The sequence below is a fragment of the Colobus angolensis genome, unplaced genomic scaffold (assembly GCF_000951035.1).
Source record: "Colobus angolensis palliatus isolate OR3802 unplaced genomic scaffold, Cang.pa_1.0 Scaffold60, whole genome shotgun sequence".
Classification (NCBI taxonomy): domain Eukaryota; kingdom Metazoa; phylum Chordata; class Mammalia; order Primates; family Cercopithecidae; genus Colobus; species Colobus angolensis.
This window is the reverse complement of record NW_012119599.1, coordinates 3,623,282-3,645,109: the sequence shown is the minus strand read 5'-3', so window position 1 is coordinate 3,645,109 and position 21,828 is coordinate 3,623,282. Positions and strand designations below refer to the sequence as shown.

The 21,828-nt window shown below is 41.7% G+C and overlaps 1 protein-coding gene and 1 long non-coding RNA gene across 6 annotated transcripts in view; one reads left to right on the top strand and one right to left on the bottom strand.

Annotated features, from left to right (window-relative positions):
* The first annotated feature begins 1,532 nt into the window (after positions 1–1,532).
* Positions 1,533–21,828, top strand: part of ZNF224 (zinc finger protein 224) — a 39,805-nt gene continuing 19,509 nt past the window's right edge. The window contains exons 1-6 of one of the 5 annotated variants that reach the window (XM_011963072.1): positions 1,533–1,690; positions 4,156–4,244; positions 5,563–5,645; positions 8,570–8,696; positions 8,828–8,920; positions 13,767–17,196. In XM_011963072.1, the coding sequence (XP_011818462.1) occupies positions 5,631–5,645; positions 8,570–8,696; positions 8,828–8,920; positions 13,767–15,655 (2,124 nt within the window). In that variant the 5' untranslated portion in view covers positions 1,533–1,690; positions 4,156–4,244; positions 5,563–5,630 and the 3' untranslated portion in view covers positions 15,656–17,196. Of the gene's footprint in view, positions 2,367–4,155; positions 4,245–5,562; positions 5,646–8,569; positions 8,697–8,827; positions 8,921–13,766; positions 17,197–21,828 lie in introns of those variants that run through there. The other 4 variants (XM_011963073.1, XM_011963074.1, XM_011963076.1 and 1 more) reach the window with 4 other exon arrangements.
* Positions 12,841–20,586, bottom strand: LOC105526925. The gene is made up of 2 exons (XR_001004165.1): positions 20,158–20,586; positions 12,841–15,708 (listed from the first exon to the last, which is right to left on the bottom strand). It is a non-coding gene; the product is annotated as an uncharacterized LOC105526925 (long non-coding RNA).

Below are 21,828 nucleotides of genomic sequence, written 5' to 3'. Positions count from 1 at the left end.
CACTTTGGGAGGCTGAGGTGGGTGGATCACCTGAGGTCAGGAGTTCGAGACCAGCCTGAGTAACATGGTGAAACCCTGTCTCTACTAAATACAAAAAAATTAGCCAGGTATGGTGGCACATAGCTGTAATCTCAGCTACTTGGGAGGCTGAGGCAGAAGAATCGTTTTAACCTAGGAGGTGGAGGTTGCAGTGAGCTGAGATCACGCCATTGCACTCCAGCCTGGGCATCAAGAGGGAAACTGCGTCTCAAAACAAAACATGATAAAGCAAACAAACAAAAAAACAAATTGTAGCATAAACATAAAATATTATGAAGTACGGGTACATGCTGTGATGTGGATGAACTTTAAAAGCAGTATGCTGGCTGGGCGTGGTGGCTCACGCCTGTAATCCCAGCACTTTGGGAGGCCAAGGTGGGTGGATCACGAGGTCAAGAGATCGAGACCATCCTGGCTAACACGGTGAAACCCCGTCTTTACTAAAAGTACAGAAAAATTAGCCAGGCGTGGTGGCACGCGCCTGTAGTTGCAGATGCTCCAGAGGCTGAGGCAGGAGAATCGCTTGAACCCGGGAGGCAGAGGTTGCAGTGAGCTAAGATCGCGCCACTGCATTCCAGCCTGGCCACAGTGAGTCTCAAAAAACAAAACAAAAACAAACAAACAAAAGCAGTATGCTAAGTGAAAGGGGTCAGAAACAAAAGGTTCCATAGTTTATAATTCCATTTACATGAAATGTCCACAATAGGTAATTCAATAGGACAGAGATTGACTGCTTAGTGGGTATGGGGTCTTTGGGGTGATGAAAATGTTTCCTAACTTTTGGTGACTTTCACGTTTTGTGCGTTACACCTCAATAGAGATGTTTTAAATAATAAAATACGTTAAAATGTTTTGCATAGATAAGAAAGAAAAAAACGTTTTTGTTGAGAAAATCTTTGCGAGATAAAATGTTAATATCATGAATATAAAAACTGCTTGAAAAGTGAGGGATAAAACCAAAAAATAAAAAAGTGGGCAAAACATCTGGACAATTTACAAAAAATGTAATAATGACACCTGAAAATATGCAAGAATATTCCATTTTGTTTACAAGAGATATAAATTAAAACTACATGCCATTTCTTACCACTGGCAAAACTTAATTATTTTATGATTGTATCGTCTCCTTGGTCCCTTTCTAGTAACACTCCTGTCTCACTAGAGGCGTTTAGACTTCAGGAATTCCTTTCTATACGATATTTTCTCTTGGGCACCCAGGGAGAGGGAAGGAAGGACGACTCTCAGGGTAGAAGTCCACATTTCCCAACAGGCGCTCGGGGATATGGGATTCATTCCCGGTGGGAAGAGTAGTCAAGGGCTTTCCAGTAGTCGTCAACACTTCCCCTGGAGGGTGATGCTACAGGAGTACAGTCCAGACTCTTAGTGAAATCACGGTTTAGCTCCGGCAGGCGCGTCCCAGGGAATTCTGGGAAGTGTAGTCCAGACGCTCAGTGGAGTCGCGGTCAGTTTGGCTCCGGCTGGCGGGTCCCGGGGAATTCTGGGAAGTGGAGTCCAAATACTCTGGAGTCGCGGGCACTTCCGTTTGGGGACTGAGGTTGCTGCAGTTTTTCTGCGACAGTTTGGGTCAGTTCCGCGTCTTGCGGACCGTTCTGAATTTCCTGGACCTATGCATTGGATCCTCAACCAACTGGTGATCGAATTAGGTGAAAAGAGGCCTCGTCGGAGAGCAGAGGTTTGGAGCGGCAAGGGCAGCTGTTTGCGTTCTCGTCCGTGGCACCTTCTTGGGCTTGGGTCTGTCCTCGCGTCCCGGGGGCACTGGGACTTGGTTGGGTCGCGTCTCACCTGGTTTCAGGGTTTCCGGGGCTCTGAGCTCGCCCACTCCACCCCCTGCACCCCACGCGCGCGGCCACTTCTTCGCGATGTAACGTTGGGGTGTTTATCTCCTTAGGTTTTCCGTTACTGTTCTTTAAAATGGGGACTTTAGGACCATCCTAATGGAATCGTTTTGGGAACTGGAAGAGGTAACACAAATGAGAGGCATAAAGCAGTCCCTGTCACTTGGTGACTGGTGGTCTCTTGTTAATTTCCCAGGAAGCCTGTCAGGTCCCCGGGTGGGGTGAGAGCTCCAACTGCAGGGGCCCCGGCCCTTGTCCCTGATCCCTGCAGGACGCCGGATGATCCCGGAAGCCTTCTGACCCCTTTAGGAGGGCGAGGGTTGCGTCCACTTTCACGAAGGGAGAGGAACATTTAACTTATGGGGGACGGCGACGCGGTCAGAGTGTTTCATAGCTTTCTCCTTCCTCAACCCGACCTTTCCAAAAGAGCTGCAGGGAGGGACTTCTTGGCTACTGAGGGCAAAGCTCTACGTGAGTGGTCCTTGGCTTTTCTCTTTGACAGAGGTGCTCACCCCAACCGAGAGTGTATAGGATGTGTCCTTGGGCATGGGTGTCGATAATAATTAAGTCTTAATTAGTAACTTCATTCTAAGGGCTTTATACAAATAAATTTACGCCACACCGTGGCTCTGTGGAGAAGTATTGCTTTTTTTCTATTTTAAAAACGAAAGAGAGACACAGGGCGCATAGGCACCCGACTAGTGAGAGGTGGAGCTGGGGTTGGAACTTAAGCAGTCCGGGTCAGAGCCTGATTTGATCTTCTGTTGGATACGTTCTCACTGAGGCAGAGGAGATAGTTGGACTTAAGTGGGGAAAGCAAGGCTTAGGGGCGTGAGCTTTTCTCAGTTTTTAAAAATGTTGTCAACTATTTTGTTTCAATCATTACAAATATTTTGTACTCTTTTTTTTTTTTTTTTTTTTTGAGACGGAGTCTCCCTCTGTCGCCCAGGCTGGAGTGCAGTGGCCGGATCTCAGCTCACTGCAAGCTCCGCCTCCCGGGTTCACGCCATTCTCCTGCCTCAGCACCCCCGGGTAGCTGGGACTACAGGCGCCCGCCACCTCGCCCGGCTAGTTTTTTGTATTTTTTAGTAGAGACGGGGTTTTACCATGTTAGCCAGGATGGTCTTGATCTCCTGACCTCCTGATCCGCCCGTCTCGGCCTCCCAAAGTGCTGGGATTACAGGCTTGAGCCACCGCGCCCGGCCAAATATTTTGTACTCTTACAGAACCATATCATTGTAGAGCATTCTATTTTTCTTTATTAAGAATAAAATGGGCCAGGAGGCCTAGGCCGGCGGATCACGAGCTCAGGAGTTCGAGACCAGCCTGGCCAAGATGGTGAAACCCTGTCTCTACTAAAATATAATTACAAAAATTAGCTGGACCTGGTGGCGGGTGCCTGTAATCCCAGCTACTCGGGAGGCTGAGGCAGGAGAATCCTTTGAATCCGGGAGGCGGAGGTTGCAGTGAGCCGAGATCTTCCATTGCACTCCAGCCTGGGCGACAGTGCGAGACTCCGTCCCAAAAAAAAAAAAAAAGAGCAAAATGTTTTTATTACCCACTAATCCATGATGTAAAGATAGCAACTGTTAAGCTTGTAATGTGTTTCTCTTTTTTTTTGTATATTTATAGATTTATTTATGAACATTTTAAAATTTTTATAATTTTTTCTTAATGTTTCCCCCTTATGTGTTTAACTATGGAAATTTCCAAATACTGACAAAGAGACTAAACTAGTGAATTATCATGTTATATCATACTCATTAATCTCATTGTTATTATTTTTCTTATGTTTTCTGAAATTATAAAACTTTTCATTTTCATATCATGTAAAACCTATAGAAAAGTTGCCAAAATAGCCTAAGAAATTCTTATTTACGGGGCCGGGCGCGGTGGCTCAAGCCTGTAATCCCAGCACTTTGGGAGGCCGAGGCGGGCGGATCACGAGGTCAGGAGATCGAGACCATCCTGGCTAACACGGTGAAACCCCGTCTCTACTAAAAAATACAAAAAAAATCCTAGCTGGGCGTGGTGGCCGGCGCCTGTAGTCCCAGCTACACGGGAGGCTGAGGCAGGAGAATGGCGTAAACCCGGGAAGCGGAGCTTGCAGTGAGCTGAGATCCGGCCACTGCACTCCAGCCCAGGCAACAGAGCAAGACTCCGTCTCAAAAAAAAAAAAAAAAGAAAAGAAATTCTTATTTACTCTTGACCCACATTTGTCAAGTGTTTACATTTTTCCTGTTTTGTTGATGACCATCAGCTGAATACCACCAGAAATATACCTGTAACCAGAGACAGCTGATTATAGCTTTCTGCAGCAAGGAAGCCCACATACCAGGGGCTATCTTGGTGAGAGGAGCTTAGGAAGGGCTAGTATATGGTTTCACATAACATATTAGATAATATTAGATTGTATACCAGATAGTTATTTATTTAATATTAGATATCTATCCAGGCTGCTGATAGTAGTTTATTGTATTATCTATTATATAGTGCTAGATAACATATTACCTAACTTCATGTTATGTACTCTGCAGTTCTATATTTAAATTTGTTGTTTTTCACTTGAGGTTCTTACAAGTGTCCCCTACCCATCTGCCACCACCACCCGTGTTCACAGTCTAATTTTATGCATTGCCTTTAGTTGTCACATTTCCATAATCTTTAATCTGGAGGATTCTACACCCTTTGTCTTTCTATGCTTGATATTTTTGAAGAGTATAGGCAAGTTATTTTGGAGAAAGGCATTAGTTTGGAGGTGTGTCTGATGTAATTCACGTGCAGGTTCAGATTATGTATTGTTGGTAGGGATACCACAGAAGTGGTGAAATGTCCTTTTCATTGCAACCTAACAGGGTCCAAGTGATGTCAGTTTGTCTCTTCATTGGTGATCTCAACCTTGTCCACTTGGCCGAGATGCAGTCTTTCAGATTTCTCCACTATAAAGTTACTTAAAAAAAATTGAAAATAATAAAGTTTCTTAGGAATAGATAACATTATTCATGGGCATTCAGCTGTAAAATGACCTTCTCCTCCATTTATTCTTTGTTCAACTACAGATATTCTATCAATATGGACTTAGAATTGACTCTTGTTAAGTTAAATGACGTGTATGTTAACAATTATTTTTTCCAACCTATGGTATCATAGGACTTTCTTAGGTGTACATCCAGTGATCATTAGAAAGTTTGCTGGAGTAACCATCACCACAATTCAGTGATCATTTCATTCTCATATCGATCTCCTCCTGCCTACTTATGGCTAGACATCATTCTCACTCAGATTTGAAGCAATCACTAATCAATTTTCTCTCTATATGCATTTTCCTACCTGGACATTTTATAGAAATGGAATCCTGCAATATGTGGCCCTTTGTAACTGACTTCTTTCATTTAGCAATAATGTCTCAAAGGTTCATGTATGTTGTAGCATAAGTTGGTACTTCATTTCTTTAAATTTCCAAATGAGATTCCATTGTATGGATAGACCATGATTTGTCTACTCATTTGCCGACGGGAGGGCATTTTGATTGTGCTGTTTTGGGTTTTTATGATTCATGCTGCTGTGAACATTCATGTGCCAATTCATAATACACATCCCTGTTGGTGGGTGGCATCCCTGGCCACCTTTTCATGTCTCTTTTTCTGCCTTTCCTGGCACTTTGCAGGCACAATTCTGCTTTTCCAGGAACTGCATCACTCAGGACTCTGCAAGTTTCCAGAAGTAAGAGGGAAAATGACCATGTTCAAGGTGGGTAGGACTTGTTTCTATTACTCTTAAAATTCCATCTCAGTACTCAGATTGTCAGAAGTTTTTCTCTGTCTTGGGAAGACGCAAGGAGAAAAGCAGACATTTGAGGATCTCTTGTGTACCAGGTGCTTCCTTTGTTACTTTTGAGTGGATTTTGCATTTGTTTTTACTTCTTCTTTTCTTGTGTCATTTATTCTATGGAGTAGACAAGATAGTAGGAATGGATAATTATTTCATTATACTACTTCTCTGCTCACACATTAGCTATTTTTATCGTGTGATACTCTTCTTCATGTACATTCATAACTGTATTTGTATTGGTGATATTAATCTAATTTAAATTGCACTCTTTGTATTTAATATTAAATAATGCTCATTTTTAATGGTTGCACCATATTCCCATTTAATCGATGTTCCTTTTTAATTACTTTATACTCCCAGACACCAGGAACTCAGTTTTGAAAGGCTACTTTTGATGTGTGCCATGGTGGCTGTTTTGTAGATAGAGTATCCATATGTGGCACATCACGGCAGGCTGTAACTGTGGCTTCACACAAGGATTGCTGGAAGTTTCCACACAGGAAGAGCTAGATTCTCTTTCCCCCATGCCTGAGTCATGCCTTCTGTGTCTTTTATTTACTGGCCTTTCTTTATTCCTTTATATATTAAGGAATTTGACCAAAGTAGTATGTAAGCTAATTTTTTTTTTTAAATTTTTTGAGATGGAGTTTTACTGTTGTTGCCCAGGCTGGAGTGCAATGGTGCAATCTCAGCTCACTGCAGCCTCTGCCTCCTGGGCTCAAGGGATTCCCCTGCCTCAGCCTCCTGAGTAGCTGGGATTACAGGCATGCGTCACCACGCCTAATTTTGTATTTTTAGTAGAGATGGGGTTTCTCTATGTTGGTCAGGCTGGTCTCGAACTCCCGACCTCAGGTGATCCGCCCACCCTGGCCTCCCAAAGTGCTGGGATTACAGGCATGAGCCACCACACCCAGCCTAACCTAAATTTTTTGTGTATGATTCTAGAAGATTTGCCAGTCATTTGTGTTTTGTTTCTTCATTTACTCCTCAGAACAGCTGATTGAAACAGTTCTTATCTTCCTCTTAAACACATGAAATATGAGAAACCTGCTTGAGTTCAGACAGGAGACCAAGGGTCAAGAATATTAGCCATTTTTGCTGTTTTCCTCAGTTGAAAGAGAGAGAAGAAGAAAGAGAGAATTCTCCACTGAGGGGCCTGTGCCCTGTGGTGTGGGTGTTTGGAGTGTCCTGTTGAGTGATGACGTCCACAGGTGGCATTGCTCCTCCCTGGCCCTACCTTGGGAGGGGGACGTCTTCTCTTCCTGTCATGGTACCTCTTCCATGGCCCCCGGCACTTCAGGCACCCAAGGACAGCAATTTCATTATAGAAAATTTTAAAATTCATTATGGGAAAAGATGCCTTACACAATGTTACCAGAAAATGTAACAGTCTAAAGTGAAAATATTTACCATTTGGATATCTAAAAGAAGATACAATCCAAAATAAGAATCTTATGCACAGACTAGGGAAGAAAATCCAAAAAAATATGAATAAAGGACATTACCAGGAATGTATAGAAGGAGAAAAACAGACGTCAATAAATATTTGAAAAGATGGTGGTATTCATTTATAATCAAATAAGTGAGAATAATAAAACAAAATCGTGGCCAGACCCGTGACTCACATCTGTAATCCTGGCACTTTAGGAGGCTGAGGAAGGAGGAATGTTTGAAACTAGGAGCTCAAGATCATCCTGGGAAACATAGCAAGACTCTATCTCTACAAAAAGAAAAAAACAATTTCTTTCTAATCAGATTGCCAAAATAATGGGAAAATTGATAACCTGCTTTTGGCTATGTTAAGAAAAATCAGGATAATGTATCCCCTTGAAAGATTTTGAAGTTAGATAAAAAAAAGTTGAGAAAATGTGACATAATCATGATTTTAAACATTCTTATTTTTTAACATTTTGTTATTTAAAACTTACTTTAAATAGGAGAGTAAGATCTACCTGAAATGATGTTCTTTATTGGATTGGTAATCATGGAAAAGATATAAAATAAAATATTCATCATTTAGAATAACAGTAGATTAGTTCCATGGAACACTATGCAGACATGAGATAAAATCAATAACAATAATTGACAAAAATCAAAGCAACTAATGTTTATTAAGTATTCAGTCTGTGCTACACACTTTTCCCCAGTACCATATGTATATTCTACTGTTTAATTCTTTAAAAACTATATCATGTGACAATCATTATACAGAGAGGAAAGTAATGCATTCAGGCCAGCTTGTCCAAGGTCACATGACTGGGAAGGGACAGAGCCTTATATATGCGCTCTGAGGCATGCTGGCTGCAGATCATGACATTCAATGTTGCAATTAATGTATGTAGTTTTTGCCTTGAGAGTACAGAGGGACTCACTGCGTAACTACTCACACATGTCACCATAAGCTTGTCAGTCTGGCAAATGTTGAAGAAAAACAATAACATCCAGGGTTCAAGTTTGAGAGAGGAAAACAATGGGCATTACCAAGCAAAGTCAGGACTGAATTGCGAAATGTTGCTGAGGTGATTGTCAAGATTTATCAAAACATATATATGTGTAGCCCAGGACGCCACATTTAGAGTCCTAGAGGGTTACCTACAAGGAGACTCAATGATTGCACGAAGTAAAAATACAGGAGGTCTTTTTCATCACTGCGTTTCTCGTGGAACTCAGGAAAATCAGTCATTGTCAGGATTCAGACAGAATGAGTAGGAAACCTGTGAGTTGACCTATGTGTCTCAAGATCCAAAACAACTTCCCACCCCTCCCCTCTGTCTGCTCAGTGCCACCCCTCTCCCAGGAATCACTGGTCATGAGGTTGAGATTGCATATGTTTGATGCTGTAGGAGGCAATGACTTTCAAGGACGTGGCTGTGGTCTTCACTGAGGAGGAGCTAGGGCTGCTGGACCTTGCCCAGAGGAAGCTGTACCAAGATGTGATGCTGGAGAACTTCAGGAACCTTCTCTCAGTGGGTGAGGACAGGCAAACTTGAACCTATGGTTCAAGTTTGAGTGTGCAGTGAGAACCTAAATTTCTAGTAAATTTTACCGTGATGTTACCTAGAATGTGTTGGGATTAAGCACGTAACTTTGCCTATTTGCAGGACATCAAGCATTCCACAGGGATACTTTCCACTTCCTAAGGGAAGAAAAGATTTGGATGATGAAGACAGCAACCCAAAGAGAAGGGAATTCAGGTAAGAATCAAGCAACTGTGAATCCCTGTATGTCTCCTCCATCTGTTTACTTCTGTCTGTGCTCAAATCCATTGCCCTGGCCTAAATGGCCAAACCTCTTTCTTGGATTATTGACAACCATCTTACACCTGGTGGCCCTGCTGCCTGCCTTCCCATCCTGACATCTGTTCTCATAGCAGCTGAAGTGATCCTCAGGAAATGTAAGTCAGATTGTCATTCCTCAGCTCAAAAGCCTGTTTGGCTTATTTTTATTAAAATTACAACCTCTTTAATTGACTTTTAGAGACCCTGTGATCTGCTATTCCTCCCCCCTCTGCCACCTCTCTAACTACATCTCCTGTCCTCTCCCTGTTGCTCTGTCTTTACCAGCCACATTATTCTCCCTGCTGTTTCTCTGTCCTCCCAAGGACACTGTGTTACCTTTTGCTGGTACCCAGTGATCACAGACTTAGCAGACTGAGCAACAAACATTTATTATTTTTGTATTCTTTAGGGATAAAATCTGATACATCTCACTGGGCAGTTATCAAGTTGTCTGTAGGGCTTCATGTTTTCTGGATGCTCTTGGGGAGAAGCCTGTGCTTTGGTTTATCAGTGTCTAGGCACTGTCCACACTCCTTGGCTCTTGCTTCCCTTCCTCCATCTTCAAAGGCAGCAACTTGCATCCCCATAGCCATGCTCCCTCTGCCACTCTTCTTATGCCTTCTTTCACCTTTTGGATCCCTTGTAATTCTATTGATCACTCCTGGATAATCCAGGATGATCTTCCTCTTCTCTGGTTAACTGACTAGCAACCTTAATCGCATCTACAACCTCTATTCCCCTGTTGTATACATGATCATAGGTCCTGGGGACTGGATGTGGACATCCTTTAGGGACCATTATTCTGTCTCTACAGAAGCTTCTGTCTCAGTCCTTACTTGCTTATCTCAGTCATTGGAATACTCTGTCACCTTAAAACCCTCTGGCATCTCCTTCACTTATTCAGGTTTCTTTTCCGTTTTAAAGTCATGAGAGAAGCCATCCGAAACCACTCTCTATAATTCCGTTCTATTTTGATTCTTCTTGTGCTGTCTTGTACCAAGTCTCATAAACTTCTGTTTATCTGTCACTTCTACATGCTGGACTGTAATGTCTCAGGAATTTTAACTCTTCTGGCTGTATTTTCAGTGTCTAGAATAGTCCTGGTACATGGCAGGTTTCCAAATATTTGTTAACCTGATGTATGAGCTATTGAATGGGGTGACTTCACTGTCTCCTGGAATCATGGAGAGAGCTAAGAAGTGAACACAAACTACAGTGAAAGACAGATATTGCAGAACACGTTTTTTGTCTTCCAGTGGCCGTGTATTTAATTAGAACATTCTTAGATTCCCTTATTTGACTACATTGTGTGTTTACAGTGGGCCCACATCCTATGGCAACTTCTAAGCATTATTTTTATTACCACACTGATCAATATGCCTTCCCTGTGACTTATCCTGGAGCTTTTCATAGGAAGCATACTCATTTCTGGAAAGAAATCATTTGTGAATGAGCATCCTGATGTCTGCTAGTGAGACAGCTTTTCTACAAGGGGAGAAAATTCTCCATTTTGTGATGTGTCAGATAATAACCAGCTTCCCGGCTAGCTTTCCTTTGAGACATTTACCCATCTGCAGCCCATTTGCCTTTCCAAAGTCTGCACGCACGTCACTGACCCCAGGTTTCTCCTTCTCCTGGGTGGGGAAGGATGAGGAAGAGAATAACACAATTCACGCAGCAGAACATTGCCTACATTTCCGGTCATCTTCGTTTAAAAATATGTATATTTCTGCATCTTCATTGTATACAAATTTCATTGTTAAAAACATAAAAGAATATAGATTTTTACAACATAATTTTTCCTTTGTTTTTTAGAGACCTAGTGCTCTATTTTCAACTTTATAACTTGGAAGGAATCAGGAAACTGCCCGCTCAAAACATCAGCACCCTGAAAGAGACTCTCTCCCCCAAAAACCTCTTCAGTAACAGTGTGTTAAATACATCCATATTCCAGTGTGGACCACTGGGCACACATTTACCTATGACTGTTTTCCAAGATTCAGCCTGGGAAGTTATCTTTCCATTTGACTGACTTAATTTAGGACTTGGTAATATCCTGACCAAAGTTTTCAACATTTTTATGAGTGTGAGTCATAGTAAGAAACACATCTTTCACCATAACCAGGACAAACATTTTTCATGCATGTAGATGTTTATGGGTTACTTTAGTAGGCATTTCATGAAATGATGCCTTTCTTGCTTGTCATGAAGATGTGATCATTTCTTTTCTAGTTCTTTTTTCCTAAATGCTCATTAGAAGGTTTTAAATTTATTTTACAGCTCACTTTTTGTCTATATTGTTCCATTTGGAAATAGGTATAAAGGCGTATTTATCTATGTCATATATTTTCTGCCCTCTTTTTTCTTCTTTTTTATTTTTTTTGAGACAGGGTCTCACTCTGTCACCCATGCTGGAGGGCATTGGCATGATCTCAGGTCACTGCAACCTGTGCGTCCTGGGTTCACATGATTCTTATACCTCAGCCTCCCATGTAGCTGGGATTATATGTGTGCGCCACCACACCCGGCTAATTTTTGTATTTTTAGTAGAGACAGGGTTTCACCATGTTAACCAGGCTGGTCACCAACTCCTGGGCTCAAGCGATCCGCCTGCCTTGGCCTCTCAAAGTGCTGAGATTACAGACGTGAGCCACTGCGCCTAGCCTCTGCTCTTTTTTTTTTTTTTTTTTTTAATGAGAGTCTAATACTCCCCCATGGAACCAACCAGGGCATGACCCCTCAGGCATTCTTTTTATCCCAAGTGTTCTCATCACCTTTCATTGTCTCATCAGGAGCATCACCCTTTGTATGCCCCTGTCAGGTCCAACCTTTCAGATTCCCATCAAAACTGCAGTTGTCTGTTTCTTACCTATTTCAGATAACCAAATTATTGTTCACATCTACAGAGAAATAAAATTAAAGATACATGTTATGCAAAATTCTTGTATAGGAATATTATGAATATGTAGATATAAACACTCGTAGGCCTTTGATATTATTGTGAAGAGTTTAACTGACTACACAGTTTAGAGCAAGAGTTTACAGAAGATCGCTCTCACTTCACACCAACTGCAAGTGTGGGGATTTTCCAAAACTACCTTTACATCCAGTAATTACCTAGAAAGGCAAGCAGAACTCACTGAATGCTTTTATACTAAAAGTTATGGATATTTACAGGGTAGAGGTGCACATTACATTTCACCAAGAGAAAAAGAAGAAACAGTTCTGGGAAGTACCAAATGAGGATCTTGTATTCTCGCGATAGAGTAGGATGCGTTACATTCCCAGAATTAAGGTGTGACGTAGAGAGTACAGCGAATCAGGAAAGCTCACCTGAGCCCTGGTTTTACAAGTAATTTTTGAGGCTCCATTACACAGCCATTATTTGTTGATTGATTCCCATGTTGCTAGTCAGTCTCCTGGGCCACTAATTGCATGTAACCTAAAGCCCCACCTTAAATCACATTGCTCTTTGTGACATGGGGGGCACCAACCCCCAAAGGCATGGCCAGCCACAACCCTAAATCATATTGCTTCACTTTCCAGTGACCTAGTTTTGCCCCCAAGCAAACAAAGACACTCTCCTCAGGCATAAACTCCTAGAAATTACCTCTTAGATCCTGAGGAAAACATCCAGATCTCATTTTGAGTGAGGTTTATATCTTTACTTTGTAAGGATACACAATATAAACACAAATGTACCAAGTATTGATTATATTACTTTTCTTTAAAGTTGGTTTTGATTCATATTTTATTATATACATAATTTATTAGTTTCATAATTTACCATGCAAGATTTTAGACTGATGAGGAAATTCACTAGGAAGAGTAGCAGGTATAATGTTTGTATCATACTAATTTTATTATTATCTTTTATTTTATTAAAAAAAATTTTTTTCAGTAGCTTTTGGGGTATAGTGGTTTTTGGTTACATGGATGAATTGTCTAATGGTGAAGTCTGAGATTTTAGTGTACCCATCACCTGAGTAGTGTACATTGTACCCAACTTGTAGCATTTTATCCCTTACCCTACCTTCCAGCCTCCCCATTTTGAGTCTCCATAGTCCATTATATCACTCTGTATGCCTTTGCATACCCATAGCTTACCTCCCACTTATAAGTGAAAACACGGTATTTGGTTTTCCATTCCTGAGTTACTTTACTTAGAATAATGGCCTCCAGTTCCATCCAAGTTGCTGCAAAAGACATTATTGCATTTTTCTATGGCTGAATAGTATTCCATGGTGTATATATACCACATTTTCTTTATCCACTCGTTGGTTGATAGGCACTTAGGTTGGTTCCATATCTTTGAAAATGTGAATTGTGCTGTAATAAATATAGGCGTGCAGGTGTCCTTTTGATATAATGACTTCTTTTCCTTTGGGCAGACAGTAGTGGGATTGCTGGATCAAATGGTAGATCCACTTTTAGTTCTTTAGAGAATCTCCATACTGCTTTTCATACAGGTTGTACTAATTTACATTCACACTAGCAGTATATAAGTGTTTCTTTTCACCACACCCATGTCAACACCTATTTTTTTTTGTAAGTCTTTTATTTCTACCAAGCATTTTACATATGATACTTGATTTAGTTCGAAATTGGCCTCATCCAAACTGGAGATTATGGTGCACTTGAAAAATAAAAACTGAATGTTGCCTGTACTCTTGAGAGTTTCATGCCATGGCCTAAGTGAAATCTTGATAACACTGAACAAAGGCTTCACTTGTCCTTGTCTTTTAATTCTGTATTCTGATAGGAGACAAGATCCAAACTGAGATGGAGACTATTTCAGAAGCAGGAACAGATCAAAAGTGGTCCTGCCAGCAAATCTGGGAAAAAATTGCAAGTGATTTAACCAGGTCTCAAGACTTGGTGATAAATAGCTCTCAGTTCTCCAAAGAAGGTGATTTCCCCAGCCAGTCTGAGGCTGGACTATCTGTAATTCACACAAGACAGGAATCTTCCCAGGGCTATGGATATAAACAGTCCTTCAATGATGTCTCCATCTTTGATTTCCATCAACAATTACACTCAGGAGAGATGTCTCATACATGTGATGAGTGTGGAAAAAGCTTCTGTTACATCTCAGCCCTTCGTATACATCAGAGAGTCCACATGGGAGAGAAACGCTGTAAGTGTGACGTGTGTGGTAAGGAATTCAGTCAGAGCTCACATCTGCAAACTCATCAGAGAGTCCACACTGTAGAGAAACCATTCAAATGTGTGGAATGTGGGAAAGGCTTCAGTCGTAGATCAGCGCTTAATGTTCATCATAAATTACACACAGGAGAGAAGCCTTATAATTGTGAGGAATGCGGGAAGGCCTTCATTCACGATTCCCAGCTTCAAGAACATCAGAGAATCCATACTGGGGAGAAGCCATTCAAATGTGATATATGTGGTAAGAGCTTCTGTGGTAGATCAAGACTTAATAGGCATTCCATGGTTCACACGGGAGAGAAACCATTCCAATGTGATACGTGTGGTAGGAGCTTTCGTCAGAGATCAGCACTTAATAGTCATCGCATGATCCACACAGGAGAGAAACCATACAAATGTGAGGAGTGCGGAAAAGGCTTTATTTGCAGGCGAGATCTTTATACGCATCATATGGTTCACACGGGAGAGAAGCCATATAATTGTAAAGACTGCGGGAAGAATTTCAGATGGGCCTCGTGTCTTTTGAAACATCAGCGAGTCCACAGTGGAGAAAAACCATTCAAATGCGAAAAATGTGGGAAAGGATTTTACACAAATTCACAATGTTATTCCCACCAGAGATCCCATAGTGGAGAAAAACCATACAAATGTGTGGAGTGTGGGAAGGGCTACAAAAGGAGGTTGGATCTTGACTTTCACCAGCGCGTCCATACAGGAGAGAAACTGTATAATTGTAAGGAATGTGGGAAGAGCTTTAGTCGGGCCCCATGTCTTTTGAAACATGAGAGACTCCACAGTGGAGAAAAACCATTCCAATGTGAAGAGTGTGGGAAGAGGTTTACTCAAAATTCACATCTTCATTCCCATCAGAGAGTCCACACTGGAGAAAAGCCATACAAATGTGAGAAGTGTGGAAAGGGCTACAATAGTAAGTTTAATCTTGATATGCACCAGAAGGTCCACACAGGAGAGAGACCATATAATTGTAAAGAATGTGGGAAGAGTTTTGGCTGGGCCTCGTGTCTTTTGAAACATCAGAGACTGCACAGTGGAGAAAAACCATTCAAATGTGAAGAGTGTGGGAAAAGATTTACTCAGAATTCACAGCTTCATTCTCATCAAAGAGTGCACACTGGAGAAAAGCCATACAAATGTGATGAGTGTGGGAAGGGCTTCAGATGGTCCTCAACTCGTCTGACCCATCAGAGACGCCACAGCAGGGAAACACCTCTCAAATGTGAGGAGCATGGGAAGAACATTGTACGGAATTCATTCTCTAAAGTGCAAGAAAAAGTTCACAGTGTAGAAAAGCCATACAAATGTGAGGACTGTGGGAAGGGCTACAACAGGCGCTTGAATCTTGAGGTGCATCAGAGGGTCCACGTGGCAGAGAAAACATGGAAGTGTCGGGAGTGTGATATGTGCTTTAGTCGGGCCTCAAGTCTTCAGCTTCATCAGAATGTTCATGTTGGAGAAAAACCTTAGTGATGTGATGGTGTGATAAAGTCTTCACTCAGTCTTCATGAATGCAGTCTCATCTGAAAGTTCACAAAGCAGAGAAACATTAAAATATGAGGCACGTAAGCACTTCCCTTTGAGTACTTTATCTCTGAATCCATGCTGATGATAAATTTCACCCATTCTTGGAAGAGGTAAAACCTTTGTTTAACATCAGTGCTTCAGCCATAACTCAGCATGCCCCGGTAGTCTCAGGACCACCATAGTGGAGAATCCTTGTAAATGGTGCAATAAAGCTTCATTCAGAAGTTTGATAATTACAGCTATCATTCAGGAGACAGGCCTTAGAAAGAGTAAGAGTTCATGAATTTGCCGAACTCTAACGGTAGACATGCCAAAATTGATGTTCGCTAGAATGTAAGCTACATGTGTCTTTCTTTACTGCTAAATCGTCACAGCCTTAACATTGATTAGCACTTGGTGTATGTTCAGTACTTGTTTGTCAAATCAATGAAAGGATAAAACATATGTATGGATTTGGATACAATTCTATGTATCCAAAAAGGGAAGACTACAAAAAATAATTCTGGGAAACATGAGTTGAAATGCAGAGTAAACTCAGTACTGCAATCCATAGCAATATTTTGAATGTTATTTTTTCCTTTTAATTTTTTTCTTGATCAGATTTATAATATTCATTGAATATTATTTTATTGCACTTGGGTCCTGACTTCCCCCATCCTGTGTTCTTAAGTCGGATTATTATTTGTGGCTCTATCAAATGTTCATTGCTTTATACAGTATAAATTTAACTGTCTTTTGTAGTTTTTCTCACAGTATAGACTGAAAAGGTTTGGTTAATTTTGCAATAACACGCCACTGCATATTTTGCAATTAAGTGTTCTCAACAGTATTAAGGCAAGATTTACAGTAACACTTTTAAAGTGCCAGATGTACATTGACAGAGATTTTCTTAGTCAATCCTAGATTGATCATGATTTGTGATTTCTATGCAGGCTGTGGTATGATTGCCTTTTAAGTGCTGTACAATTGTTTTTTTTTCTGGTATAAAATATTCTAAATTTGAAGGACAACTTTTGTCAACCTTCTTATCCAATATTCTTCCACCAACCCTATGAAACAGGAAGAGAAACTTAATTGAGTTTGGTAATTTCATCAAATATATTCATTATTGGGGGCAGGAATAACACTTAAATCCTCCTCTTTATTGCTGGCAGTAAAAATATGTCTTTTGGAGAGCAGAACATGTCAGAATGTATAAGGTGCAACTGTTTGATATGAAAACCATAGGTTAGGAAATTATGCCTATGACACTAAAACTCCAAAAAGTAGAAGACTACATTGATAATGTCACTCCATTTTAAAATGGAAAGAACAAGTGTTCAAGAACAGGAATTTGTATGAATTGCATTTATTCCTATAATAACATGAAATCAATGAGATGATGACATAGACACAATAACAAAAGGAGAAAGTGTGGCATTTTTAGCCTTCATAACCTAATCAAATAAATATCTTTGTGTGTTTTATGTTCTTTTAAGTGTTTACATACTGTGTAAATGAATATTTTTACTGATCTTTGCTGGCAATGAGGATTTGCAGGCATTTTTCCATTTTGTACTTCCATGCATTTTAAATTTTTTTATGCCACGATCTTTTTAAACAACCAGCTCTTGTGTGAATTTATAGTGTGAACTCACTCATTACCTTGGTGGGGACACCAGTGTTCATGAAAGATCTGCCTCCATGACCAAGCACCTTCCAATGGTCCCCACCTCCAACACTGGAGGTCATATTTCAGCATGAGATTTGGAGGGGATACATAGTCAAACTATTGTCAGATGCTAACTCATCAGGTATACACCACAGTAATATCTTAAGTGTGTTAAGTTAAAGTGATATCTTTTCTAAGGTATAGGACAAGTAGGCATATCACCCCCACTACAAGCAAAGAAAAGTGTCACAGTGCTTAGTGTACCACTTTTGATATTGGATGCAACTTATTGTTTTGATTGTGCTACTCTTTTATGAGTGACCTAAAAACTTTTTGACTTGTCCCAGACAAGTTTGTATAATATGTCCCAGCTGCCACGTAAGCTTCTCTGCCACTAAAACCCTATGATCCCGGAGGTCCAAAAGTGTTTGAAATGTCAGTGGCAGATGGTGATGTTTGAAGCCTATGGCTGGCCCTAATTGGAGAATTAAAATTCAGATGCTTAGGATTTTGAAGCAAATCTCTGCCATCCTCTGCATATATTTACCCTCCTCTTGAGAAGAAGCTTTTCATTTTGCTAGGGTTTTTTGTTTTTTTGTTTTTTTTGATGGAGTCTTGCTCTGTGGCCCAAGCTAGAGTGCAGTGGCACAATCTTGGCTCACTGCAACCTCTGTCTCCCAGGTTCAAGCGATGCTCTTGCCTCAGCCTCTCGAATAGCTCGGATTATAGGCGCCCACCACCGCGCCTGGCTGATTTTTGTATTTTTAGTAGAGATGGAGTTTCACCATCTTGGGCAGGCTGGTCTCAAAACTCCTGACCTCATGATCCACCCGCCTTGGCCTCCCAAAGTGCTGGGATTACAGGCGTAAGCCACCACGCCCAGCCACTAGGGGTCTTAAAAGGGACAGAACACTTGACCACAGACCACAAAATTAACATGTGACTTATGCTTTCCATCATGAATTGGGTGTCGACCCCTGCATCTCTTTAAGTTACACGTGCAGATTAGTATTCCATTTGGAAGTGGTGTAATGAGATTGTGTTTGTGCAGGCTCTGAAGCCACAGGTAAGTGCATCTAATATTTACCTCCCTCCTCTTGCTATATTATCTTCAGAATGAGTGAATATAAAGATGAGTCATCTGAAATTATTGTCTCAGCAGCAGAAAAAAGTGGAATACACGGTTGGGCGCGGTGGCTCACGCCTGTAATCCCAGCACTTTGGGAAGCTGAGGCGGGTGAATCACCTGAGGTTGGGAGTTCGAGACCAGCCTGACCAACGTGGAGAAACCCCGTCTCTATTAAAAATACAAAATTAGCCAGGCGTGATGGTGCATGCTTGTAATCCCAGCTACGCAGGAGGCTGAGGCAGGAGAATTGCTGGAAAGCGGGAGGCGAAACAACGTCTCAAAAAACAACAAAACCAAACAAAAAACTGAAAGCTGGTAATGAAACAAATATATGTACATGAACATTTGTATTAACACTGTTCACTACAGCCAAAAGGTGAAAAGAAGCCAAATGTGCATCAACGTATGAATGCAGAAACAAACTGTAGTATAAACATAAAATATTATTCATCTAAGAAAAGGAATGAAGTACTGATATGTGAAATGATGTGAATAACATTAAAAATATTATGCTAAGCAAAGGGAGTTAGAAACAAAAGCTTCCATTCATTGTTATGATTTGTCCAAAACAGGTAATAGAAAACAGAGAAAGATTAATGTTTCCCCAGGAGTGGGATTATGGACAACAGTAGTGATTTGCTTAGTGGGCATGGGGTTTTCTTTCGGTGATAAAAATGTTTTGAAATTCAAGAGGTGGTGGTTTCACAATGAAGCAGCTACGTTGTCTGAGGTATAAACCCAGGGTTCGACGTTAAGCGCCAGGAAAATTTAGGACAGGGACACACAAGAGGAGTTTAGGAGCGGAGGTTTAATAGGGAGAAGAGAAACGGGTTTCTCTATAGAGGAAGGGGTCTCCGAGCGGAAGAGGGTCGGCTGGCAGCGAATGTGCTGAGGTTTACCGTCCAGTTTGGGGAGGCACTGTCAGATTTACTTAGGGATCACAGATTGGTTCCATCAGTTATGACGTTTACATAGTGCCTGGGGAAGGCTGGTCGCCCCACCATAAACTTCTTATGCAAATAGACTTCCCAGTTGATTGTCCCATCTTGTCTACTCCTTACTGTGCACGTGGCTGGCAAAGAGAAGGGAAGATGGAGCCGCCATCTTGAACATGACTGGCACAACTGGCGGTATCTATGTCTGCCGCAGCCCCATTTTACAGGCTGCTCTTCCTTAGGAAGGGAAATAATTTGGGGCTGTTTTTCATTAAACAGAAAAGCCTTACTGAGGGTTCCCATACCCTATCTGCCTAAGTGATTGCTTCTTAACTCCTACATCGACAACACTCTATTTGTACTAGATGCCATTGCCATTGAATTACGTGCCTTAAAATAATTTTGTTTTGTGACTTACACCTCAAAATTGTTTTTTAAATAACAAAACAACTATGTTAAAAACGTTCTGCATAGCGAAAAATAGAAGTCAAAGGAAAAGCTTTTTGGTTGAGCAATATTTGATACAATGTTAATATGAATCTGTAAATAATACTCGATGGAGGGAAAAAGACGAAACACTCAATAGAAATGTGGGCAAAACATTTGACCAATTCACAAACACTATAATAATGGCAACGGAAAATATGCAAGGATGTTCCGCTTTATTTACAAAAGAACAAATACAAATTAAAACTACATTTAGATTTAATTGAATAATATCACTTCTTACCATTAGATTAGCAAAACTTAACTCCTCGAAGATTGCGTCTTCTCGCTTGTTCCCTTTCCAGTAACACTCCTCTTATCGTTGGAGGCGTTTAGACTTCAGGAATTCCTGTCTATTCAGTATTTTCTGTCCTGAACCAAGGAGAGAGAGGGACGACTCTCAGGATAACAGTTCACATTCCCCACCAGGCAGGCGCTCGTGGCTTTGGGATTCGTTCCCAGTGGGCACCCCGGAGTGGCAACGCTTCCCCCTGAAGAATGAGATTTTGAGCGTTTTTCCTTCGGCATTTGGAGGAGTGTAATCCAAATGCTCTATGGAGTCGCACACACTAGCTCCAGGAGGAGGACGCAGGCAATTCTGGTAACGGTAGGTAGTCCAGGTGCTCAATGGAGTAGCGGTCAGTTTGGCTCCGGCAGGCGAATCGGGATTTCTGGGAAATGTAGTCCAGACGCTCAGGGGAGTCGCGGTCAATTTGGCTCTGGCAGGCGGATTCCAAGGAATTCTGGGAAGTGTAGTCCAGACACTCGGGGTCGTCGCGGTCAGTTTGGCTCAGGAATTCTGGGAAGTGGAGTCCAGACGCTCTGTGGAGTAGCGGGCACTTCCGCTCCGGGACTGTAAGGTTGCTGCAGTTTTGTCCCTGGTGGTTTGGGTCAGTTCCGCGGGACCCTTCTGAATTTCCTGGACCTACGCATTGGATCTTCAACCAACTGGTGATCGAATTAGGGGAAAGGAAGCCTCGTCGGACAGCAGAGGTTTGGCGGGGCGAGGGCCGCCGTTTTCGTTCTAGTCAGTGGAGCCTTCTTGGGCTTGGGGCTGTCCTCGCGTCCCCGGGGTGTTTGGGACTTTGCCGGGTTGCGTCTCGCCTGGTTTTAGGGTTTCCGGAGCTCTGAGCTTGCCTACTCCGCCTCCCTGCACCCCACGCGCGTGGCCACGTCCTCGCGATAAAAGGTTGGGCTGTTAATCTCCTTGGGTCTACCGTTACTGTTCTTTAAGATGGGGACTTTAGGAACATCCTAATAGAATCGTTTTGGGAACTGGAAGAGGTAACACAAATGAGAGCCTTAAAGCAACCCCTGTCACTTGGTGACTGGTGGTCTCTTGTTAATTTCCCACGAAGCGGGTCCCCGGGTGGGGTGAGAGCTCCAGCTGCAGGGGCCCTGGCCCTTCTCCCTGATCCCTGCAGGACGCTGGATGATCCCGGACGCCTTCTGACCTCTTTTCTAGGAAAGCGAGGGTTGCGTCCACTTCCATGAAGGGAGAGGCGCATTTAACTTTTATGGCGCATGGCGACCACGGTCAGGGTGTTTCACAGCCTTCTCCTTACCCAGCCAGACCTTTCCAAAAGAGCTGCAGGGAGGGACTTTTTGGCTTCTGAGGGCAAAGCTCTACCTGAGTGATCCTTGGCTTTTTTCTTTGACAGAGATGCTCACCCCAACGGAGAGTGTATAGAATGTGTCTTAGGGCATGGGTGTTGCTTTCGGTTGTCATGTTTTTCTAGTCTTTAATCTTGAAAGATAGCATAGCTTTCATCTTTTTTTCTTGATATTTTATCCTTCTTATTTTTGAAGAATATAGATGAAGTTATTTTGGTCAAAGATGTTCAGTTGGAGTTTTTCTGATGTATTTCATGTTTAACTTCAATATATGCATTTTTTTTTTTTTTTTTTTTTTTTT